This window comes from Pan troglodytes, chromosome 13 (genome assembly GCF_028858775.2).
Source record: "Pan troglodytes isolate AG18354 chromosome 13, NHGRI_mPanTro3-v2.0_pri, whole genome shotgun sequence".
Taxonomy (NCBI): domain Eukaryota; kingdom Metazoa; phylum Chordata; class Mammalia; order Primates; family Hominidae; genus Pan; species Pan troglodytes.
Window position 1 is genome coordinate 117,279,869 of NC_072411.2, and position 19,617 is coordinate 117,299,485.

Genomic DNA, 19,617 nt, shown 5'->3' on the forward strand with positions numbered 1-19,617 from the left:
ATGTTGGTTTGTCAGGTCACTCTTTTTAGTATGACTAACATAGAGAAACCTTCTAGACTAAGACATACGTGCCTTCTCAGGGGCAGATGTCTCCCAGTTTTGGCAAACGTTGCATATTTAGGATCTATTTCTATCTGATTTAGGTTTGTTCTTATTATTATATCATAAACCCGAGGTAACAGATTGCTCTGAGTTATAAATTTTCCTTAGGTATCTACAAGTCAAGGTTTATTTAAGGGAAAATATGCTTTCCTCAAAGATTTTGATCACATAATGCACTAAATAAATATCTCTCCATTTGATTTAAAATATCACACAGATTCAATATGTTTTTTAATCTGGGATCATGTAATATTGTCAATTTAGGACAAAGTTTGATAAATCCACACATAATGCCACAGAGCATTTTTCTTTAACTACAGTCACACTACAGTTATAAAGGGTTTTTACAATCATTATCTCACTTTTAAATAGGATGTGTTTAACTTCAAACTCTTTTAGGACGGTGATTATAATTCTTTTATTTCTGGGTCATTTATGGCACAATAAACAATATTTAGATTTTGGCAGATTGTAATAATCATCCTGCAAATGCCTTTCCATCTAAGTATCCTTCATGCAAATATATCCTTTTATTTTTGAATCTAGTGCCATTCCAATTTTGTGGCTGCCCGTTGTCCAAAATTCTGAACGCCTTTCCTTTCAGTATTGAGGAATTATGCAAAGAAGAAACGTATTGCATGATACCTCATGCTTGGAATACTAATAGAAAGTTCTGAATTGAGATTTCTGTAGACAGCAGTGCATCCTTTTGGTTTTTTTTCCGTCAGGTTATTTTCACAGAAGCAAGTAAATTTCATTGTTGCCCTTGCAGCTGACTATGGGATGCACTTTAATATATCAGAGAAACGAAAGGTGAATGGTCTAACTAGTTAAACTTTTGAAGATCTTTTTGCTGTGAAATCAGATTTCCCTGTTTCATTCTCTGCTAGCTTTCTGTGTGTTTACTTTAGATTTGAATGGTTATATTTGAATGCTTCAGGTTTCTCATGTGTAAGGGCAGATAGCAAAGGGAGTTTGGTTGGGAACTTCAAAAAAGCCTTCTTCAACTGCAGCGTGAGAATCACATGCATTCTAATAAGACAAGATTTAAAATGTGGATGGGGAAACACCTGGCTTTTCAGAAGCATCTGCACTGTTATTGACATGCAGCATGGCTTCTATGATCGGTATTAACTGAGTGATATTTTCCAAGTAATTCATTTGCAGTGCCTGTTCTAGAAACCTGGAACAAAACAGAAAAGAAGAAATTCAACTAAGTATATCAATATTTTGAAAGAGATTTCACCAAGGAAGAAGACAATGGAAAAACTTACTGATCCATATTTAAATTAATTTTGCTTGGATCTCCAGTCAGCAAATCTCTCACTTTTTTAGATATGACATTGTCATGGTACAGTAAGCTGGCTGCTATTTCGGTGCCCAGCTCTGCTGCTTCGAGGAGTTGCAGATCAAACTCACTGTCTTCACACAGGCTTCCAAAGCTCATATCAGAGAGTTGGCATGACTTCTCTATCAAACTGAAAGTTTCAGATTCACAAAGAAGTTCGGTCAAGTTTCGAAGTTGAGACAGCTTTCCAAAAAGGCAAAAGAGTGGGAAATAGATTAGTTACATTTTTCTACATATATAGTAGTTGATAATAAGCAACCACAATCGATTTCCTTTAAGAAAAACATTCTGCCTATGTATGTGGTTAGTTGGCATTTGGCGTTAGTTTTATTATGAAGTACTACCCTCTGTCATTTGAGTTTATCATTCTCATAAGAACCTGGTAAAACTTTTGGGCCTATTAGACCTGTCTTTCTCTGTGGAGTCACAGGTTTAAAAAATGGAGTTTAGTTTTATCCAGCTTAACTCACAAATACTTTGACTAATTTTATATTTTGATTTATATTTTAAATCATATGTAAGGGCAGATAAAAAGCAGGTTTGTTTTAGAACGTTTAAAAAGTATTTCTCACACCCATTAAGATGACTACTATTTAAAAAAAAAACAAAATAACAAGTGTTGGAGAAGATGTGGAGAAATTATAACCCTTGTGCACTGTTGGTGGGAATGTACATACACACACACACACACACACACACACACACACAGAGTGGTATATTATTAAACCTTAAAAAGGAAAGAAATTCTGACACAGGCCATAACATGAATGAACCTCGAGGATACTACGCTAAGTGAAATAAGCCAGTCTCGAAAATGAAAGGTGAATGGTCTAATACTATATGATTCCACTTATATGATGAGGTACCTAGAGTTGTCAAATTCATAGCGACAGAAGCAAAATGTGGGTTGTTAGGGGCTGGGGAAGTAGAGGATGAGGAGTTGTTTAATGAATATGGAGTTTCAGTTTTACAAGATGAAATGAGTTCTGGAGATTAGTTGTACAACAATGTGAATGTACTCAACACAACTGCACTATATAGTTAAAAATGGTTAAGATAGTAAATGTTATGTTTATTTTACCACAATTCTTATTTTTATTTTTATTTTTTGAGACAGGGTCTCACTCTGTCACCCAGGCTGGAGTACATTGGCACGATCACAGCTCACTGCAACCTCGGCCTCCAGGCTCAGGTGATCCTCCCACCTTACCCTCTTGAGTAAGTAGCTAGGACTACAGGCATATACCTGCACTCCTGGCTAATTTTTTGTATTTCTTGTGGAAACAATGGAGTACATTGGCACGATCACAGCTCACTGCAACCTCGACCTCCAGGCTCAGGTGATCCTCTCACCTTAGCCTCTCGAGTAAGTAGCTGGGACTACAGGCATATACCTGCACTCCTGGCTAATGTTTTGTATTTTTTGTAGAAACAGGGTTTCACCCTGTTGCCCTGGCTGGTCTCACTCTTGAGCTGAAGCCATCTGCCGGCCTCAGCCTCTCTGAGTGCTGGAATTACAGATGTGAGCCACTGTGGCCAGTCAACAATTTTTAAAGGTTAACAAAAAATTTTAAAAGCCTTTCTTGAACTGCAGCATGAAGATCACATTCATTCTAATAAGACTGTATTTAAACTATGGATGAGAAGACGCCTGATTTTTTGGAAGTGTCTGCACCGTTATTGACGTTATTTTCTCTCTTAGGTATTACAGGATACTGGGTGTTTTTGTCTTTCAAAGTGCTTTAAAAAGTGCTTTTTAAACCCTTTTAAGGGTTTAAAAATCCCACACCCGGAGGAAAAAGAGGAAAATGAAAATCAAATAATTTCCTATCCTGTCAATGATATTCCTCTCACTATCAGTTCACTGTGTTCTATGTGTTCTGAGAATATATTCCATGCCCTACATCCTGGGGAAAAAATAATATGTGCCCCTGGGAGAGAAAATTCTATTGTGCTTGGAGGCTACCCTAGAGCTGTTTCTTTTAAGAAGGGAAATAAATTGGAACAACATCCTAAGAAACAAATATATGTGTCATTCATTGCAGCTCAGTTTCCAATCAGAAGTTAGTTTGACCAAAATGAAGTATTTTATGGTACCGGCAAATGTTTGGGAATATTTATTTCTATGTTATCAAATAAGAAAGGCACAATGATGTGTCTTTAATGAGAGGTTTATAACTACACATAGGTTATAGCAATTAAATGTTGGTGATCTTAGATAGTAAATATCAATGGTCTATTTTCCATTGTACTTAATATTATAGTTGACCTCTGGGTTTGAACTATTCAAAAATAGGTTTATATGTACAAAAATTCTACTTACTAGTGTTATTGCTATGAGAGATTTTCCATTCTGGAATAGACCCAATCACTGTACCACCTATAACTGCATTTGCCACTCTAGTCTTTCTTTTGATTTTCCAGCTACTAGCTATGATTAAACCTGTAATAAATGGAGTGAAGCCTCTATATTACATTCTCCAGTGAGTTTTTTGTGGTAATTTATTAAATAAAAAGATAAATTCTGTTGGGCTAATATATTTGTTTTAATTGAGCTTTGAGGGTGTTGTACATTTGAATGACTTTTACCCAGTAGATACTGAAATATGTTTTTTTAATTATAAGTTTGGTGTACATATGTGGGAAACCAGCAAAGGTCCATATAGTATAGTCTTGGCTTAGTGAGATAAAAGTTACAGAAGAGGACATTGGAAATCTAGCCACACTGTGGCTAATAGGCTTGGTTCTCTGAAATAAAAGTATAATTCAGGGCCAATAATGTGGAAGGCATTGAGAAGCATATCCACCAAGGAGCAACATTATGGTCATTTCGTCTTTGTTATTACTTACTACTTTATTCTGAGAACAATACAGGCATTAAAGTTCTAGAAGCTTCACAGATCATTAATCATCAACATAAATTCAGTGAATTAGAATTCTTTCTCAAAAGTATGTGTCAACTTCAGATTGCAGATTTGCCAAAGCTTCATGTAGAGCCCTTCTCTCTTTCATCACGAGTAAAAGTTCAGGTTTAAAATAGAACAACAGATGACTAATGCCATTTCCAGCTGTGACTGAATTCTCCACTGCCTGATGCTTTTCAAATGTATCTGAATCAGAATCGTAAGTGACATGATGGTACTGACCTCACAATAGCAATGGGCATAAAATGATAAAGCAGCAATATTCCTGAGCTCTTGGTGGGTAAATAGAGGGAAAAATGAGTCTATTTAAAATTTTACAGGTTTTACAATAAAAATATTGTGTTATTTGTATTTCTGCCCAGTACGGGAACACCCACTTTATGCATAGCTCCCTAATCAGAAAGTTATTCTTCCCATCAAAGCAACTGGAAAGAAAAAAGATAAAACAATGAAGGGAGGAGAAAACACAAAAGTTCAAGAAGAGCAGAATGTTCCGGCAAGGAGAAAAAGCTGGGAAAAGTCACCAATGAATGCCAGCGTTCACCACCATCTTAGGAATATCATGAATAAAGCGTTAGATTGGGTGTGCCCTAACTGATGGTCACAAGCATGATACTAATTATCAGGGTGAACAAAGCAGGGGAGTAACAGCATCAGTAACTGTGAAACTCTAGGAGTTTGTCTTCATTCTTTCAGTGATAGGTACTGAGTGTTTCCCATGTGTCATACCCTATGCCAGGTGCTGGGGATGCAATGGTAAAGGAACAGACCTGGCAATATTCCTCATGGAGCTTGTGGTCTAGGACTGAATGGGTCCCGTCAATTTCAAATAACAGCCATGCTTGTTATAAATGATGATAGATTTTCTACTCAAAAGAAACAAATGTAGTTTATTTCCACTTCTGTGGCTTCTAGAACTTTTTCCATAATGTAACCCTGAAGGAGAGCATTATATTCAAATTGGGGATGATGTTTTAAATTATTTTTAGCCCCAGTCCCATCCTATTAGTATAAATGTTTGAGACTGTGGTGTTTCCATTTCCCTAGTGTATATTATGTGCTTCCTGGTGACTTTCTTTTTTTTTTTTTTTTTTTATTATACTTTAAGTTTTAGGGTACATGTGCACATTGTGCAGGTTAGTTACATATGTATACATGTGCCATGCTGGTGCGCTGCACCCACTAACTCGTCATCTAGCATTAGGTATATCTCCCAATGCTATCCCTCCCCCCTCCCCCCTCCCCACCACCGTCCCCAGAGTATGATATTCCCCTTCCCTAAGTCAAGAACTGTAATTGCCCAGGGAGCATGATTACATTCTCAGTGCTCTACTTTAACACCCTCACTTTTTCATACATTCATGAATCAAGGCTTAAGCTCCTACTATGTGGGGCTTTAGGGGTGATGAAAGCATAATTTCATCAGCTTAAACTCTAGTGAGGAAAACAGACCTGACATATGCAACAAATTATAATGCCAAGTAATGAGTTCCAAAGGCCAGAAATCTCACTGTCACTGGAGATGTCATCTCATTAGAGATGTCTCTTTCTAAAATGCAAATTTCACCTTCTTCAAATTTACAACTTTCATGATCAAATTCAAATTCCTTGACGAGGAAGTCAGGATCTAGGCTCAGCCTCACCCTGCAGCCCTGTTTTCTGCCTATCACATGGGCATCTTCTGTTCCAGCTGAACACATGACTGCAGATACCCCTATACCTGTCTTTCAAGTTCACGCCTCTATCTTCTTAAACTCAGGACTCTATGTCTAGAATGCACAACTAACCTAATTCTATGCAGCCTTCAAAACTCAGAGAAAGCATTATTTTCTCTACAGAATTTCTTCTCTCCACCTCTATCCCTTACAATCCATGTTAGATATCCCGCCTCCATGCACAGAAGCCTCTATCCACCTATCACAACACTTATCTCACTGTATTACAATTGTTGGTCTGCTTTTCCATCTCCTCCAATGGATTGACAATAAGCACTTTGGGGTAAGAGGCTATGTCTTACAAATAAATAGATTAGTATTATGGGAGTACATATAATTGGTAAAAAAAAAAAAAAGAATGGATAAATATTATAGGAGCACAGAAGAAAAAGTCATTATCCTGGCTGAAAAACAGCAAGAAAGGTGATACTCTAATATTATCGAAGAAGTGGTATTTAAACTTGTCCTTGAGGGATGAGTAGGAATTTTCCAGATGAATGCACAATTTCCTTCTCATTTGCACAAACAAATTAAGATAATGCTAAATTAAGTATATTAGAAATTTTGATGCATGTAGAACACTAGGGCTAAAATGTAGGTAATGGTAACTAGTACATTTATTTGTAATATACATGGACATAATGTTTTGCATGCCTGCTTAATTATACCATGTTCACTATACAAGTCATCTTGCTTGCCCTGAATAAACCAGTTCTAATTTCACTTTATTCCTGACTATGTAAATCCAATTAAATAGCTATTCTTTCTAGGAAAACAGCTTTCAAATTTTAATAGGGTTATTTAAAAAATAAACTAAATTTCATGATAACCTGTATACTATATGCATGAGATAAAGAATAATAGACAAATAAGCATAAAGTTATTCCCACATACAGTTATATATTTTTTGGTTGCCTTTTCCCACATTCTCTAGTATCATAAATTTTAATATAAATTATTCATTTTAGCTTCTGATGACAACAATAAAAGTAGGGTGAACCACATTTTGAGATTTTTGTATGCTGTGAAATCTAAAACATCAGCTTTCAAAATCTACTTTTACAAATTTTAAAACAAGACATCTCAAATTAGAAATTATTATTACGAATCCTTTTTCAAATCTCTTTCAAATTATGAAGTTTAATACAATAACTATTGTTAGCCATTCCCTTATAAATGTGCATACAGTAATTAGGCTCTTTTGGGTCATTTCATGCCGAGATCTCCACTGATTAAAAAAAAAATACCATTATATAACATCAAACTCTTTAAAAACTTTTTTTTTAAAGACAGGGTCTCCCACTGTCACTTAGGCTGGAGCACAGTGTGACAACAGCTGACTGCAGCCTCAAACTCCTGGTCTTAAGTGATTCTTCCCACCTCGGCCTCCTGAGTAGCTGGAATTACAGGCATGAGCCACGGCATCCAGCCATAAACTCTTTTGTCACCATTTTTCTAGAGTCATAAGTAGGGCCATTATAAATCTAGAGTTAAAATAGGATCATTATTTACAAAGATCAGATTTAAAACTTAAAAGTGTATCTTGCCAAATATACAAGTGTTGTTTTTTATGTTATAAGTTTATTTATATGTTATATGTTATTTTTTATGTTATATTGCCAAATATACAAGTGTTAAGGTTTTTTTTTTTTTTTTACTTTCATGGCTTACTTTTGATTTTAGGACTTCAGGAACTGGAGGAAAGTAATCTTCATAGGAACCATTGCGAAGAAAAGATTTTTTAAATCGTATTGTAGACTGCAGGAGTCTTAGATTTTCTGTAAAGGAAGGGAGAAGAGTTACTTTATGTGAATTGCAAGGTCATTTAGGAAACCAGTTTGAAAGACACCTCTATCCTGATTTATTACTAAATTTTTCCTAAGATAATAGCCTACCTCAATATAAATATAAGATGAATGAAAATTTAACCTTTATTTGAACCATGGGGACAATAGAGTTCATTATTTTAAAAATATCTGCTTAGAGATAAAAATATTTCTAGCAAAGGTGCTACATAGTTTTGGCTCTTTGTGAACTGACTATGCTTTCATTCCTGACTTTCGGATATACTATTAAGTTGAAGTATCTTGGAAAGAATAGGCTATAGAATCACTGTGATATAAATATGCCTTTCCAACCTTGATTAATTCATACCTTGTAAACAAAGTCTGGACTTAAATATTTGTTGTGCTATTTGCTTGCCATTAACTCTCAGAAAACTATTTTTGGTGTAGGAAAAGAGAATGTGTGTGTCCTAGAAAATGTGAGAAAGTAGGTCTTTTCTCTCAAAAAAAAGAAACATTTGATTAAATATAATCTTTATGGTTGCCCATGTAGGCAGAAAATTGCCAATAAAGTGTGTAAGAGTAGAAAATAAAAATAGTCTGCCACAAAAATGCCTTTGTTTATGTAATTTACACCCGCTTTTAGAACTCTATATTATCATTCCTTAACATTTTTTAACAGCTAAGATTATTAAGAGCATCGAAATGTCATGAAGGGTCATATGAACCTCTAATGACTCTGGACAGTTGGAAAATTTGTCCCAGTGGCCATTATCATATTATCCATTATATGGCCATTATGTATTAAAGTTTGTCCAGGTGGCCAGCTAGTGCTAGCAGCAGCAACAGAATAATATGATATTATGACAAGACATTCCCTTTGTATATCAAATCACCAGACTGAAACTGATGCATATGGAAACTAAGATTTTACAAATTTTCTTTCCTGTGTAAGCAAATGCTTCAAAAACTCACTACTTTAGAACAGAGGTAGAAACCATGAGCAGCATTTTGACTGTTAAGAACAGTATTACCTGGTGAACCTCTGGCCAAACTGTCAGTCACATTTCTCACACATGCCAAGTAAGGAATATAAGGACTATTTGCTGATATATTTAAGAGGGCATCTTCAAAGTTTTCCAGAATTAGGAGCCTGCAGAATTAGAAAAGAATATAGAAATTAAGACATATAAAAGTAAAGCAAAGCCGTTTTGTTGAGATCATTTTGGTCCCTGGTTGTTTGGCATTGGTTGACTTGGACATTGAAATACTCTGCAGTTGGCCGGGCGGGGTGGCTCACACCTGTAATCCTAGCACTTTGGGAGGCCGAGACGAGCGGATCACGAGGTCACGAGATCGAGACTATCCTGGCTAACACGGTGTAAACCTCGTCTCCACTAAAAATACAAAAAAATTAGCCGGGCGTGGTGGCGGGCGCCTGTAGTCCCAGCTACTCTGGAGGCTGAGGCAGGAGAATGGTGTGAACCCGGGAGGCGGAGCTTGCAGTGAGTCGAGATCGCACCACTGCACTCCAGCCTGGGCGACAGAGCAAGACTCCATCTCAAAAAAAAGAAAAAAAAGAAAGAAATACTATGCAGTTGGGTGTCTTCCCTCACCCAGTTTAACTGTACAAGGGCAGCACTTGCCTTTTCTATGTGTACTATCTTTATATTTAATTGTTTTAATATGCCATCATAGGTCATCTTAAGGCAATTTCTAGGCACACTTACATGAAAGAAAAAGGTCACTGGGTGAGGGTTGCCAGGTAAAATACTGGACTCCCAGTTAAAGTTGAATCTTAGATAAACAATGAATAATCTTTTTTGTGTATAAGTACATCCCACGAGTCCTGCAATTATTTTTTTACTTTTCATTTTCTAAATCTGGCAACCCCCTTCTGACTCTCCGATTCTTCTCTTGTCAATTGAAAGCTAGGGGGCTAGATGATCTGCTAGGTCCTTTCCACCTATAATATTGAATAACTAGATTTGAATTCATTTAATTTTGAATTAATGGGATCCCATTGACCAATATAAGTTCCTTTTTTCTCTAATCAACCAATTTAGTGTTCCCAAATTCACCACTTTCTGGTTTCCTTTCAAAGTGATTGGCATGTAAGGAAAGGGCCTAAGATTTTTCAGGCTACATGAGTGAGTAAGGCTATGTGAATGAATATGTGTGTATTATGTGTGCTCTGTCGCTTCAACTGTGAGGCTACATCTCTATTTATTTTGTAACTTCTTCCCTTAGTGTCTACTATTGAATTTTCTGTAAAGATAGAATAAATGTCAATGGCTGATTTGGGGATCATCTGTTTTGAATCAAACTGTACAATACACAAATTAACTAGTCCTACTGGATGTTTAACTTAGATTTTATTAAAATGCGAGTGGGAACGATTAACCTTGGCATAGCTAGTAAATGCAGGAAAATATTTTCATCAATATTAAAGACTCAGGGTGTTTAAATGTGGGTTAACAACACTGGATCCTTGAGGAACTTTAAAAGAAAAAGAAATACATGGCAAGAAAAGTCTCTCTAACCTGGCAGTCAGAGCACAGCAAAGTGGTCAGAGGGCTGACTCATTTAAATACTATTCATAGTCTTTATATTTTTTTAAAAAGTATCCATTTTACAAGCGCTCATGCTTGTGCATAGGCATTTCCTTGACTAGAGACTCTTGGTAATACTATATTTGGTGGACTCAGACCTTAGAGATTTTAGACAGTGAGCTTCATTGTTTATCAAAGCCTCCTTATAGATAGTTAATGCCATTGATCAATTCACAAATGAAGGACCAGGAGAGTGTATTCTTAGAGTAAGTTTTCTGTCCTAAATAAAAGAAACTCTATTAGGGAAATTTCTAAATCACATTATTACTGTTAAAAATGCAACAGGAGTGTGACAGGTGACAAAACTAACCCTATTATACAGGTTATGCATGTAATATGAAGTCATGCCTACAGTCAAGTTTCATGGATTGTAGTCTACCTATGACATCAGTGAGTCAAGTCAAATCAAATCAAGCCAAGGTCTAATAATAACCAATATACTCACAGCACTTGCTCAAAAAACCCTGAGCAGGTATTTTGAAATGATAGTTTCAGAATGTTGAGGGTAGTGGGAAGCAGTGTCTGAAAGAATATTCTAAAGATAAGCTGGAAGATGGGATTTGAGAATCCAAGACGTCAAAGAAGAGACAAATGAAACTATGAGAATAATTATAAATTTACTACATCTATTTTGGGAAGAGGAGGGTAGAATAATCCATCTATTTTATTTGGCTATAGTGATAAGTAGAGGTTTCAAGATAAACATTTCTCCTCTGAGCAACTTGAAAGAATGACCCATTTAGTTTTGTATCCCATTCCCTGTTCACCCCTGACCCCATCCCCATCACAGAATATCTAGCATTTGTATTTCGTACATCATACACTTGAGTTAATATCTGTGGAAAGGATAAATACATAAGGAAAAGAGATGCAGGAAGCTGCAGAGACACTGGCCATTTATCTGAGAAGTGCCCAATGAGGCATCACCAGATAAGCACACGTTGGGTCGTTCTCCTGCTTCAGTAAGGTGGTTCTCCCTTCCTCTCCTCACCTTTCCCCACACTTCCCAATATTGCCCTTCCTTCTTTTGTGTTTGTCTTTCTGTCTGTCATCATTGTTACAACATAGAGCTATTTCCACTTGGTGCACTGCTCAACAGCAAAATATTAGCCTTATCTACTAGATGGACTGGAACAAGAGAGTTTCATGGTGTATTGTCAAGCTTAAAATAGAGGACAGTTGGGCTAGAATTGACCTTGATAAGCCATTCTCTTAGTTTCATGAAGAACATTTGATTACAAAAATTTCTGAGAATAGACTTAGTATACTCCAAAATAAGATCTTATATCTGTGTGCCACAATTTTGGCATAAATACCCAATTATTCCCTTACAACACTGGAGTAATCCTTTATACAAAATCTTACCTACTCTCCAAGAGTGCTTACCATAAAAGGTAAGTGTCTGGATGTGCACGTTCATGTGCATAAGTACAAACACAAAACGATAAAAATAATGACTTTAGAACAAAAATAATTAGGAGAAAGTAGAGCTATGAGGAAAAAGTATTTTTGAGCATCTTTCTTTAGAAAATTCTGAGCCAAAATAACTTTTTACCTTATACCAGCATTGCCACTCTGTGATTATTTTAAAGCTGGAGTGGAAAGGAAGTCTGAAGATAAGAAATCCCTTAATTTCATCAATCACAACAAGAGCCAACTTAGAAGTATTGAATTCTTCCTAATAAACTGTCAACTAGCTGTCAGCAACTAACTACATTTGCTGTGGAATTTGCAGGTCTGTGGCGCTGACATTATCAATGCTATGGACGCCTCAAGGCTCTCATAAAAATACCTGGCTTCAGCAATACGCATGCAGTTATCTCAGTTTAAAGGTATTTTGCTATTATTATTTTTGATGGCTATATAGGGAATGTGTTTAAAAGACATGACTATTTGGCCGGGTGCAGTGGCTCACGCCTGTAATCCTAGCACTTTGAGAGGCCAAGGCAGGCGAATCACGAGGTCAGGAGACCAAAACCATCCCGGCTAACATGATGAAACCCCGTCTCTACTAAAAATACAAAAAATAAATAAAAAATTAGCCAAGCGTGGTGGCAGGCGCCTGTAGTCCCAGCTACCTGGGAGGCTGAGGCAGGAGAATGGCGTGAACCCGGGAGGCGGAGCTTGCAGTGAGCCAAGATGGCGCCACTGCACTCCAGCCTGGGCGACAGAGCCAGACTCCGTCTCAAAAAAAAAAAAAAAGACATGACTATATGAAACATGGCAGCCTGGCTAGGGTGAAATTGCCTAAGGGCTTGGTTGCTCTGGGAGAAGCACCTGGGTCAGCCACCTTAGAGGATGAGAGAGATGGCGGCAGAAAGAGGAGGTAGTTGTTTATGCAAGGATTTTGGCCAGAATCTACTCAGAGGTGGAGAACTTCTCGTTAAATAATAGAAAGTTTGTAAACAACTATGTACATTCGATTTTAGAAAAAGAAAAAAATTGGTTAAACCTAAGTAATCCTGTTTGTTTTTTTATTTGTATAGATTTCCGTTAGCACACAGATGTATCCTTTGGGACTAAAATAAAATAATTTCAATAGTATAATTTACAGGCTAAAGCAATCTTTACCTAACAGGCAGGCCATCTCGTCTCTAAATTTGCCTTGAACTACAGAAATTTGCGTCAATTAACTACCATAAGCAACTGTTTGCATTTCTTACCATAATTATCACAGTTACTTCAGGATCTGCTTACATTAATGGTCTTTAGACAGCATGGTTGCTGCTGTTATTTCCACTGCCTATTCCCGGGACTTTATATATGCCAATAAAAGTCCCAAATTAAATTACCTACAAACAGTTTTGCCTAACTGAATACCACTGAAAGCAAACAAATTTTGCATTATCTTGTTTAAGCATAAAAAATATTTTTATTCTCTAGAAACCCAAAAAATAGTAACAAAAAATTGGAGGCTGCTATGGTATGAATGAGTATGTTCTCCCGAAATTCATATGTTGAACTCCTAACCCCCAAGATGAGGACGGTATTAGGAGGCTTGTTTATAAGCTGCTCAGATTATGGTATTTTGCTATAGCAGCCTGCACAGAGCAAGACAGATACTTATACACTGTTTGTGGTGAAAGAAAAGTGTTGACAGCCCTCCAGCTAGATCATCCTCATAGGCATAAAGTAACCAATCCAGACATGACACATTAGATCTAGTTATGCAAGCTCGGAAATGAAAAAGAGATTTTCTTGTGCAATGCTAAAGTATCATTAAATAATATCAAAAAATAAGTTTCAACTTTACTACACTTGGACTATGCCCTTTCCTTTGCTCAGTCAATAGTTGATTTTTCTATTCCATGCTTATGTACACTGATAAGCGAATTATGTTTAGAAATTGTTTTGATTGTTTATTCAGCCAAGTTATCTACCTATTTAGAAATAAACAAAGACTTACTGTGCAGCCAGACTGCTTGGAGATAAGGTCTGTCCATCATCCTCATTCCACACATGCGTTACATTATCGGAGTCACCTAAAGTAATAATTTTTATATAGGTAAACATTTAACATGTTTGCTTAAAGATTTTTTTCCTCAGTGAAAACCATCCCAGGTCAAATTAATGAGGAGAAAATGCAGAAATCTGCAGAATCATTCTCAAAAGAATTGTATAAAAGACATCTATGCTCTTTTGTTGGAAAATATGTGTGATATTTATAGGAAATAGATGCCTACTGATCAAAATAATCCCGATGGTCAAGCATATGCATTTCTAACAAGTTCTTTGTCTGTGCATCAAGCCACTACATTATTTTATCCCAGGACCTGCATATGCAGATGACTGCTAAGTACTATAATGAAGATTGACTACCACGTGATTTGTTAATCAAATGAAGCCAATTTTAGTCTTATGGGTCACTGGATTTTTTTTTTTTGCCTTCAGTTGTCTAGAATGTAGCCTCAGGAAACATCTGCCATCACTAATCTATATTTTCTATCTTTCAAAAAGCAGCCACTAATCTCAATTGAATGCAGCTGTGAATGCAAATTGACTGATGTTAACAGAACTGTTCTGAGAGTTCTCAAATAATATGAAGGTGCATAGCGTGGAAGGCAGTCACTAAGTTTGGTCTAATGGAAACCACATACGAAGATCTAATTCAACACCATGAGTTACCCCCAGAAGTTAAATAGGTCCCTAATTCAGCCTGCTGCATAAGGTTGTATCATAAAAGAGTAAGTGTGCAACAGCATTCACATAAAAATTGAAAATGAAAATGCTTTAAATGGCCCCTGCATAAATAAAAACATCATAAATCCAATACTTTAATTCAGCTCCTTTAGGGAAATGATATCACTTATTTCCCTTCTCTTCAGACTCTACTCATTCCTTATAAATAATCCAGCATGTCTCAATGCTGTCATTTTTAACATTGGCCTAATCATTTTCAATGGGATATTTTATTACCAGCTTCAATAGTTCTTGTATTGTCTCTAGTTAGTGCAACCTAAAGCCTTCTAAAAAGGTACTAGCACAAAACTATGCAATCGCCCATTTTTTTGCTGGTCCTGATTATTAACTTTATTTAAATTAGTATGTGTATAAAAAGACTATCCCAGAATTAAAAATCTCCTTGTCTGTCACCTGTATCAGTCATATCTAAGTAACGTTTGTACAGCCCCTGCTATCTGGCAGAGTGGCTGTCTCAGTTTTTTTCTGTTCAGCAGAGTAGAGTTTTCCTGTGCTCTGTTCATGATGCAGCTGAATATTATTGCTCTAATAACAGTAATGCATCAGTGAGTTAAAGGGCCAAGAATGAATGGGATGCCCAGAATAAACAAACCTAATTAACAATAGTAATACCTATTATGTATTGACATCTATATATAGAATAACTATAGATTCAAAAACATGTTGAGATTTTTGCCTTTGCAATGTAAAGGTATATAAAACTCATTTTCTAAGATCAAATTTTGCTCACTTTGAACTCCTATGTGATGCTCAGAAAGCTAATTGGTATTTGTAATACTATGTGGTTATAGAGTTTCTCTTTTTCATCAAGCCATTAAAATAAGTAACTAATAGAAAATTAACTTTATATTATCAATGACAGACTTGACCCTGAAGTTAAATAAAGACTTTTCCCTCTGGTCACTAAGGACTATAAAGTATATTGAAAGAAATACTATACTAAACAGGTCTTAATGAAATAGAAAATGTTACAGACCCTTAAAAACTGAGATTTTACTTCTTTTTTATTTGTAAGATTAGGCATACTTAAAATTGTATTCACAGGCCGGGCGCGGTGGCTCACGCCGGTAATCCCAGCATTTTGGGAGGTCGAGGTGGGCAGATCACGAGGTCAGGAGATCGAGATCATCCTGGCTACCACGGTGAAACCCCATCTCTACTAAAAATATAAAAAATTAGCCGGGCGTGGTAGCAAGTGCCTGTAGTCCCAGGTACTTGGGAGGCTGAAGCAGGAGAATGGCGTGAACCCGGGAGGCGGAGCTTGCAGTGAGCTGAGATCACGCCACTGCACTCCAACCTGGGCGACAGAGCGAGATTCTGTCTCAAAAAATAAAAATAAAAATAAAAATAATATATATGTACTGGGATAGACACAGCTAAAAAAAATTGTATTCACAGACACAGAAATATGGTGCATAGATGACCTCTTTTTATCAGTAAGGATTTCTATCCTAAATTACATCCTAAAAATGTAATTTTATATAATGTACTATTTTGCAAAAGAGCAAATTCCAGTGAGTCACAAACATAATCTCTGCTCCCAAAACTCAGTATTTATAAATGGACCTACTATGGAGTGTATTAACTGTGTAGCAAGGATCCTAGCTGGAGCCGAGCTGAGAATTAGGTATCTTGAGATAGGAAGCTAGGAGGCAACTTTCTTCCCAGGTGTTTATTAGCAACTCTCTATTTTCACGGTTGCTAAGGAGGCTCCTGAAGAAATCTTGAAGTGTGCTCATACTTCAGGGTGGATCAGAGATAAACATGGTGTGAGGAAAGTGGGTAGAAATCAGAATGTGGAGAGGAATGGGGGAAGGCAGTGGAAAAAATGTAGCATATGGTCCCACAGAATAAGTGTGGATGGGGAGCCAAGCTCCATCAGTGACTAAAAGTGTGGGCTCTTCTGAGGTTAAGCAGGTACTTGCATGTCCCAGTGAGATACCTCAGAAGCAAGTATGTCCCAGAAGGTAAATGTTTAAGTGAGGTTGTTCATAAAAGAGCTCCTGGGGCCTAGATTTGGAGATACACAGATCCAAGTTCTAATCTCAGTTTGGCCACTTGCTGGATGAGTAACACAGGCCAAGCACCCAGCCTCCTTAAGCTTCTGTTTCTTTGTCTATAAAATGGGATAATAACTGTATCTCACAGAGTTATTTAGATGATAAAATGAATTTCAGATACTAAAATACTGAGCATTGATACAATAAATATTACCTATTGTGTTCTTTACTTGAAAGAGTGGTATGAAGCCTACAAACCTATCTTAACCATTATATTAGAGAGAATACAAGCAACTCTGCTATGAGATACCACCCCACTCCAGCATAACAGAGTAAAAACCCAAGGGAGAAAGGATGTTCATTTTCAAAAATACTGCTGAACACTGTGAAGACTAAGAATGAGGTGGTCTGGGTTACGGGGCAGGTATCTGTACTTGGACCAGAGACCCCAGTGCTGTTGAACTGTAGTCACTAGTTCTGCCTTCAATGACAAGTTTAAGTTCCCTGAAAGATTCCTAGAAATACTTAGGAGGGTTTTCAAAGTCTACAAAATTTCTGCTCAAACAGGTAGGGTTTTGAAGTTAGTAACTTTTAGGAATTGACATTAATACATCTGCATTGATATTCTTGGCTTGATGAACTCACAGTGCAGGAAATTTAAAAAGAAACAAAAGGTAAGTGTATCAAATTTTATGAATAAAAATACATTTCCTTGGTGTATGTTCTTGTCTTCTTGACCATCCAATGACGTGTTTTAAGACTTGCCAAAAGCCGGGCGTGGTGGCTCATGCCTGTAATCCCAGCACTTTGGGAGGCTGAGGCGGGTGGATCACGAGGTCAGGAGTTCAAGACCAGCCTGGTCAAGATGGTGAAACCCCATCTCTACTAAAAATACAAAAAAGTAGCCGGGCGTGGTAGGCGCCTGTAATCCCAGCTACTCGGGAGGCTGAGGCAGAGAATTGCTTGAACCTGGGAAGCAGAGGTTACAGTGAGCCGAGATCGCGCCACTGCACTCCAGCCTAGGCGATAGAGCGAGACTCCATCTCAAAAAAAAAAAAAAAAAAAAAGACTTGCCAAAATGATTAGCACAGTCATAGACATAAGACATGGTCACTGTTAAATATTGAAAACGGAATTACATTTTTCACCAGGAAACGTGTTCTGCTCCCTGCTTAATAAGAAATCCTGCTTACTTCTCCAGCTTTTGAAGCACAGGTGAGCTTTGTACTTAAAATTTTTTAAAATGTAACTTTATTACTTTACTTTATATTAATTATAAAGGATGAGTCTGAAAATAAAAAGGAAAGGGTAATAAGGAGAAACATTAAGTTCTTAAGCCTTTAAAATGCAGATATGAAAAGAAAACAGAGGAAATAATTATGTTTGTTAGCACATTGTCTGGTTTTCTAGCCTAAACTTTTTTTTTTAAGAGTAATCCTGTTTTTCTAATGGACGTCAAGACCACCAAATTTAATAACAGTCAATCCTGCAAGCTAACCATCAATTCTGCAATTGTAGATATAAAAAATGCTCTAGACTAACAGAAAATGGCATCCAAGAGTATTGTTGGACCCTCCAGTGAGAATTCTTCAAAGCCTTCACAGGCATGCTTTCTTTTTATATGAAAATTGATATTTCAATACTATGTAATGAACAATCAGATTTTGACCTGATGATCTCAGGATGCTTATTTTGTAATCTAAAGGTAAAAGCTGAAATATGTAAAAGCTGACAAACTCAGCTGAGAAAGCATAATTCTAAATTTATTCACCAGAGATAAATTGTTAACCAAACTTGGCAAGTAGGGATTTATTCCTTACATCTCCAAACCTTTGTCTGTCTGTGTCTGTGTGTATGTAGCTGTATGTCTCCATGTGAGTGTAGACAGTACTATTCTAGATATGCCAAAGGGACATTTTGTGACTCACTACCAACATGTTATACCTTGTCTTACTGGAAAATCAAAATTTGAAAATGAATTTTAAAATACTGCAATTCGCTTTAGGCATTTGTTTCAAATAGTAAGGTAGAAATCTATTTGTTGAGGCATAGCCCCTGATTTTTTTTTCTATACCAAGTATAAACAGTTTTACAAGCTAACAGAGATCATCTTCACCTAACTAAAAACCCTAGAAAGCCACAGTTCCCTCTTCTTGGCCATTTCTCCCTTTCTCCACACTTTGATTAACTCCAGATCCAGATTTATTCATAGCATATGTCCCCACCTAAGAATAATATCATCTCTACATGATTACTTTCATTGCACTCTGCTTTATATTTCCAATGGGCTTTGTGACACTGAATTTAACACAGTAAGATGGAAATATAATACCTTGAGCTGGGGAGTCCAGAGTGTACAGCAGATGTTTAACAGACTTCTGGAGGGTTCTGAAACCTTCGTTAGTTGCAAAATGCGGATAAACCTTCTGCACAACCAGCAGCACACTAAGGAGTCAAAAAACAATTAAACCAGATTCTGTTTCAAGGTTTGCAGACAGAAACAAAAGGTTATTCAAGGAGAAAATGGCTACAGTATAAATTATTCTTATAACATAAAAGACAAGATGCTACTTTTTGTAATTTAATTACTTGTTTGTCTGTTCATGCACAAAATCTCAACAAAATATTCTTAACCAGACAGAGCAGTTTATGTTTCCAGGTTTCTAAAACATCAGGAATCACCAGCCTTAAAGTAATGGAGCAAGGTTCCCATCAATTTTTTTCTAAGACTTAGAAATAAGTAGTTAGGAAAAGCAACTTTCAATTAAAGAATACATCTTTTTTTAGCTAAAAAGAAAAATTAAATATTAGAAAGTATTTTCATTAAAAACCAAACCCAAATAAAGGATCTAGTTTCAGGAATAATTATTATTTAAGCATTTATAATATTTATCTTTTGCTAAACAGATAGTAATGTTTTTGAAGAAGAAAA

General features: G+C 36.5%; 1 protein-coding gene across 3 annotated transcripts in view; it reads right to left on the minus strand.

The window, feature by feature from the left end:
- Nucleotides 1–19,617, minus strand: part of ABCA12 (ATP binding cassette subfamily A member 12) — a 206,679-nt gene that overhangs the window by 86,408 nt on the left and 100,654 nt on the right. For 2 of the 3 annotated variants that reach the window (XM_063790735.1, XM_063790734.1), the window contains exons 1-6: nucleotides 14,169–14,260; nucleotides 13,892–13,967; nucleotides 8,908–9,026; nucleotides 7,761–7,867; nucleotides 1,377–1,633; nucleotides 1,173–1,285 (exon numbers count right to left, since the gene is read on the minus strand). In XM_063790735.1, the coding sequence (XP_063646805.1) occupies nucleotides 1,173–1,285; nucleotides 1,377–1,549 (286 nt within the window). In that variant the 5' untranslated portion in view covers nucleotides 1,550–1,633; nucleotides 7,761–7,867; nucleotides 8,908–9,026; nucleotides 13,892–13,967; nucleotides 14,169–14,260. Of the gene's footprint in view, nucleotides 1–1,172; nucleotides 1,286–1,376; nucleotides 1,634–7,760; nucleotides 7,868–8,907; nucleotides 9,027–13,891; nucleotides 13,968–14,168; nucleotides 14,261–19,017; nucleotides 19,131–19,617 lie in introns of those variants that run through there. The other variant, XM_016950439.4, reaches the window with a different exon arrangement.